The following is a 6,632-nucleotide window of genomic DNA, read 5'->3' as shown; positions in this document are numbered from 1 at the left end:
ATGTGACATACACAGAGCCCATACGGAGAAAATCATATGTGGGAACTTAATTAGTTGCACTCATTTAAAATATTTGAATCTACTTCTAGAAAAAAAATGGTAACCCCAGGAGAACTTTAGTTTATGTTAAATCCTGTCTAGGGGCTTCATTTCCTAAAATGCCTTATGAAGACATTTTTGATGTTGCATTATTGATTCACATTATTGATCAGTTCCTTTCTGCCAATAACATATTGTAACTATAACTTGAAGTTGATACTCAGCTCGTATCCATGCAGAGAAGGGCTGCCTTCTGTTTGGACTACCAAACGACATCTTTGAATTGGTGATTTCTGACTTGTTTGTGCCATTAATTGGACACAGATTCATTCCCAAGGAATACTGCATGTTCGTTTACCTGAAATGGTTCTAGTAGCAGCAACAGACAGGGGTCACTGGAGAGAACATTAATTGTGCTGAAGCTTCCGGGCTGGGAATTAAGAGTCCCTGAAATAACCTTTAATATTTGAGCTGAGAAATCTATTGACTTGTAGAATAGGCTAATGAGGTCTCGGTGAGAAACAAGAGTGTGGTTCATTTTTCCTCTACCATTAACAGCCAAATTATCCTATACAGCATAATTACCTGAAGCTCCCTAATGTGAAGAAGATATAGCTCTTTATCTTCCCACACCAAGCTTCTCTTAAAACTTATCATTATTCTTTTTTCCATTGCCTTTATATCCCACCTTTTTCTTCGCAGAGAACAAGGTGGCATACATGGTTGTCCCCAGGGCTTTTTTCAGCCAAAACTCACTGGAACTCAGTTCCGACACCCCTCAGGTGGGTGCCATTGCCATTATACAAAGGAGGCATTTATGGTGAGTTCTGGCACCTCTTTTTCTAGAAAAAAACCACTGGTTCTCCCCAACCTCATTGAATCCTTACAACCACCCTGTGAGGTAGGTTAGGCTCAGAGACTGTAACTGGCCCAAGGTCAACCAGTGAGTTTCATGGCTGAGTGGGGATTAGAACCCTGGTCTCCCAGGTCCTAGTCCAACACTCTAACAACCACACCACATTGTCTCTCTTCTGCACTATATGCCAGAATATGGCATATCCTATGACAATTCGCGGGACGCGGGTGGCGCTGTGGGTAAAAGCCTCAGCGCCTAGGGCTTGCCGATCGAAAGGTCGGCGGTTTGAATCCCCATGGCGGGGTGCGCTCCCGTTGCTCAGTCCCAGCGCCTGCTAACCTAGCAGTTCGAAAGCACCCTCGGGTGCAAGTAGATAAATAGGGACCGCGTTCTAGCGGGAAGGTAAACGGCGTTTCCGTGTGCAGCTCTGGCTTGCCAGAGCAGCGATGTCACGCTGGCCACGTGACCCGGAAGTGTCTTCGGACAGCGCTGGCCCCTGGCCTCTTGAGTGAGATGGGCGCACAACCCCAGAGTCTGGCAAGACTGGCCCATATGGGCAGGGGTACCTTTACCTTTACCTATGACAATTCAACAATGATTGTCTTCTTGGTGTTACGGAGAAATTAAAAATGCCAGTACCCTATTCAATACAATACAAAGTAAAAAGGTAAAGGTACCCCTGCCCGTACGGGCCAGTCTTGCCAGACTCTAGGGTTGTGCGCTCATCTCACTCTATAGGCCGGGAGCCAGCGCTGTCCACAGACACTTCTGGGTCACGTGGCCAGCGTGACAAGCTGCATCTGGCGAGACAGCACAGCACACGGAACGCCGTTTACCTTCCCGCTGGTAAACGGTCCCTATTTATCTACTTGCACCCAGAGGTGATTTCGAACTGCTAGGTTGGCAAGCGCTGGGACCGAACGACGGGAGCGCACCCCACCGCAGGGATTCGAACCGCCGACCATGTGATCAGCAAGTCCTAGGCGCTGAGGTTTTACAAAGTATCAAATGGTTATACCTTCTATCCAAGCCTTCCTCAACCTGGTGCCCTCCAGATTTTGTTGGACTACAGTTCCCATCATCTCTAACCATTGGACATGATGGGTGGAGCTGTAGTTCAACAACATCTGGAGGGCACCAGTTTGGGGAAGGCTGTTCTATGCTGTAATGGATTTCATGTATAGGCAGAGCTTGGAAAGAAATTGCTTGTGTGTGGGTAGACTACAATTTTGCATTTCAAACCTGTCATTGCTGTCTAGCTATGAACTCTGGGTACCTTGATTCTGTAAGGGCATAACAGGCATTTAAGGAAGATGATCGGCATCCTAACAAAGCAACAATCTGCACAATTATTTTTACAATTCTTCTGTTAAAAATTCCAGACAAATGCAATAGTAAATACATCAATGAGAACTAACTAATCAGACTCTGAACTAACACAAAAGTCCTACAAAGGTTGCTAACCAATTATATATTTCTCACAAAAAAATGGGGGAAAGGGAATCATGTTTTTAAAACATATTTCTGCTTGCTGTCTCTTAGGCAGACCTGTTTCGATTGCATTCTTATACACACTTAACCAGGGAGTAATCCCCACTGAACTCGGTGAGACTTACTTTTGAGAAGACTGCCATAGAAGTTCTTCAGCTTGGAGCATAGAGCTGGTGTGGGCAGGAGCCAAACTCAACACAATTGAAATTGCTGTTCATGGGACAAGTGAATAGCCATTTCTTTTCAGTGAGATTCCCTGGAGAGAGGAACAACTCCTCTTCGTAAGATTTCATGCTGAAGTTTGTGGAAGAAACCCCTCAAAGGACTACATTTCCCAGCACCCTTAACTTCTTAAGTTCCCAGGATTCTTTGGGAGAAGCCGTGACTGCTAACGTGGTATAAGAGTTCTTTTAATATATGGTGTGTGTTGCAACCAAAAACTCTCTGATCATCACTTGACCCCAAAATTGTGTCTACAGAGGAGTAGTACAAGGGGCTGTCTAACCCATTAAAGATATTTATATCTGATTATCTGCCTAGCTCTGTGCAATTATTTATGTTCACATATCACAACATTGAATAAAAATGCTCTTTTGGAAGAGTCTTCAGTGGAATCGACAGTTTCTGTGAAGTATGAGGACTTTGAAAATCAAAGGCTGCAATCAAAGGAAGGGATAAGTTAATGTTTTCAGTTGCTTCCTGAAGCAAGGCAGCACTCCCACACGCTTTTGGTTTGCAAATTTAGCCAGTGGTTACTGCAACAAGTGAAATAGTCACTGCTGTAGTCTCCCAGTCAGTCTCTGAGTCCTCCTACCCAGGACCAGCTCATGACATTTTGCTGCCTGAAGCACAGGACAGTATTTATTTATTTTTATATCTCACCTTCCCTGTTTTAGCTTCACAACAACCCTGCAAGGCTGGTTAGGGTAAGAGATACTGACTTGCCCAAGGTCACCCAAGTGATATTCCTGGTTAAGTGGGCCCTTGAAACCTGGTTTCCCAGCTTCTAGTCCGAAACTCTCTAACCACTACACCTGGCACTTCTCTCAATCCCATGTACAACAGCTACCCAGATCACCAGGTTTTTGTGTTTTTTACTTCAAAACTAGTAACAGGAAAGCATCCTCCATTGCATCTGAGGGCAGAAGGCTAGGTTAGGGGACACAAAGCAGGCTGCATGGTACACACAGATCGGTCTGTTACCTCCTTCTGCCTAATGGTAGGGCCGGCCTTGCTTACCTAACATTGACAAAGCTGAGAGATGTGTATGCCTCTTTCACAGTGTAAGTACAAGATCATGAAGCACTCTTCCACATGCCTGGGATGTGGCTTCCACATTCCTTTATTTGAGCACTGTATTGTTATTCAAGATCTCCTTAAAGCAGGTTCAGTTCCTAGGTAACTTGTTTAGAGAGTACTCAGGTTAATTGCTATGATTCACTCACAATGTAAAAAATTGTGTCTCTGGGTGTTAGGGATGCCCTATTGTCATGTGCTCTACTCTTAGGGTTTTTTTTGGGGGGAGCAAGAGTGCCCTGAGGGAACAAGAGTGCCCACAGGTGACATGTTAGTAACCCTTGTGTCCTCTAGATGTTATTGGACTGCAACTCCCATCATTCCTGATCATTGGCCATGTAGGCTGGGGCTGATGGAAGTTGTAGTGCAACACCATGTGGCGAACATTGACTACACTAGGGTCTACCTACACCATTTCCACCACCCAGGAAGACCAGGGATAGTCACGGAACATGCAAACATATACTGTGGGTAAAGAGAAGTACAGGAGACCTATGCTTATATCCTGAACGTGGGTTTGTCTTGGCTGTAGCTTTAATATCCACCTCCCTTGCAGACCATACCGGAGAGATATCTAAGGACCATGCATCTTCATAGGGAATAGATTTCTGTGTATTGCCGGAGAGCTTAAAATATCTTCTTTGTTTCCCTCCCTCTTTACCCATAGATCACCCACATGCTGCGACATGTGAATATTGTGTCTCTGTTCTGCAAGCCCCGCCTCCTTCTCCACTATGACTACAAGGGAGGGGGAGAGAGAACACATCTTATCCCCACAAGCCAGGCAAAGTAATATAAGTCACCATCTGCTGGAAACAGATATGGGGAATTGCAGAACTGATCTCTATCTCAACCCAGCTGCAATGATTTACAAGTGAATTGGTGCCCTCTCTGATGTCTGTCCATAAAACACAATGGCTTGGTAAGCTTTCACCCTTTAGCAATTGCAGCTGAATACTGTACCTAGAGCCTTGTTAAATGAACTGGGAGGAACATTTTACTCAAGGGGAAAGCTGTTTCCTTTTGCTTTGTGGTGGTAGTGGGGAGGGATTGATCTTTTGGTTCGGCAGTGACTGGTGTCAAAGCTAACCTTCTGCTGTCCCTTTGCAGTGCAAACTATGGGTTAAGCTGGTGAGTGGAGACATGTGGTGACCCTTATGATCACAATGGATTGTAGGTGATGTGCCCTTATGCTGGCTCATGTTTGGAAGGAAGTCTCTACCTTCTCCACACTCCCAACGCTGCTTCTGAGATGCTCAGATTCAGCGGAGTATGGGGATGCTGACCCATTCAGGGGCATGAATAGAAAGCAGTGCTTGAACAGAGGCTCATGGACTTGTAAGGGCACTTCATCTCATGCAACTGCCTGCTCGGTGCAGAATCTAAAACATACATCTGAAAGGCTATCATTTTTGTTATTATTGCTGTGATTTGTGTTTAATGCATTAATATGGCAAATTTTAATATACATATACACATTACTCAGGGGCCAGGACAATGATATGTTCTTGTTGTTGTTGTAGATTCATATTTTCTCAGTTTCATCCTCACACTGGAATAATGGAGCTCACAACAACTAGCAAAGATTTCTTTCATGCTTCCAACAAGACTTTCAACGCCTCTTCTCATGGGAAAGACGACAGCTTTGGTGGCCTGACAGTGACACAGCTGAGATACATATTTGCTTCTTTCTGTGGCCTCATCTTGTTGGTTGGCTTTGTTGGCAACCTCTTCATGCTGCTGGTCCTGATTGAGGGCTTCAGGAGCAGCAGGAGCACCAACTCCATCTCTGCCATGACCAACACTCTCATGGTCAACATCACCATCTCTGACCTGATCTTCCTCCTCTACAATGTCACCGTGCTGCTGCTCACATTTGTCTATGAGGACTGGGAGATGGGCTTGGCTGTGTGTGTCAGCAGCCAGAGCTTTTCCATGTGGACCATGTTCTGCAGCTTCTATAGCATGGTGGTCACCTCCATCCTGAGATACCTGGCAGTTGTTCATCCCACCTGCTCCTTCCCAGCAAATGGGCTCCAGAGGTTTCTTCTCTGCGTGGTCATGTGGCTCATGGGCTTCACTGTGTCTGTCCCCAACTGGATACACCAAGGAGTCGTCGTGCTTGAAGATGCTCGATACTGTACGCTTTTGATGACGCCGAGGCAAACATACCTGTATTTTGTTCTCTTTGGTGGGGTTGCCTTCTTCCCCTTTGTGCTTCTCTTGGTCCTGTGCTATTCCAGAATCGTCCATTCCCTCTGGTTCAGGAAGATGGTGGTGATCCACTCATCCTCAAGCATTCGGCTCAACAGGAAAGCAACCGTCATGATCCTGACCGTATTGGCGGTTTTCATCCTGATGTGGATACCATGCTCAGTGGTGATATACCTCTCGGCCACCCACAGCCTCCCACAAACTCCTGCAGGATTTGTAGCCTCCGGCTTATCTAGCATTCTGGCTTATTCAAACTGCTCCGTAAGCCCCCTCATTTGCTTTTCCCTTTCAGATCAGTTTCAGGCTAGCCTGAAAAAGTTGTTTTGCCGACGAGGTCCCAGGTAACCCCAGGACCACGGGCAGAGTTGATTGGACCCAAATAACTACGTCAACAGCCTCTAAGAGGGAGCTAGAGGCAAACTTAGGCTACTCAATCAGACTAAGCACTTTATCATTTCAAAACAAAACAAAACACCAATGTGGACTCACTGTGCTTTGAAGAACAGCACTGATGACATGCATTATATGCTACTCTGTAGAACAGGTATAAGAACGCTAATTGCAAATCATAGAATTGCAGAGTTGGAAGGGATCCAATGGCTTATTTGCGCAACCCCTTGCAATGCAGGAATCACAGCTCTGGAATCCATGACTGATGGCCATCCAACCTCTGCTTAAAAACCTCCAAGGAAGAAGAGGTTGTCTTTTCCACTGCTGAACAGCTCTTGCCATCAGA

The 6,632-nt window shown here is 45.6% G+C and overlaps 1 protein-coding gene across 1 annotated transcript; it reads left to right on the top strand.

Moving 5' to 3' along the window:
• Positions 1 to 5,416: 5,416 nt before the first annotated feature.
• On the top strand, positions 5,417 to 6,241 carry LOC309372182 (galanin receptor type 1-like; the record flags this gene model as incomplete). The annotated part of the gene is made up of 1 exon (XM_081915482.1): positions 5,417 to 6,241. One exon carries the CDS (start codon positions 5,417 to 5,419, stop codon positions 6,239 to 6,241), a length of 825 nt encoding a protein of 274 aa, XP_081771608.1.
• Between the last annotated feature and the right edge of the window lie 391 nt (positions 6,242 to 6,632).

Source organism: Podarcis melisellensis, assembly GCF_964234715.1.
Source record: "Podarcis melisellensis genome assembly, chromosome: 6".
Lineage (NCBI taxonomy): Eukaryota > Metazoa > Chordata > Lepidosauria > Squamata > Lacertidae > Podarcis > Podarcis melisellensis.
This window is presented reverse-complemented; position numbering and strand designations above follow the sequence as displayed.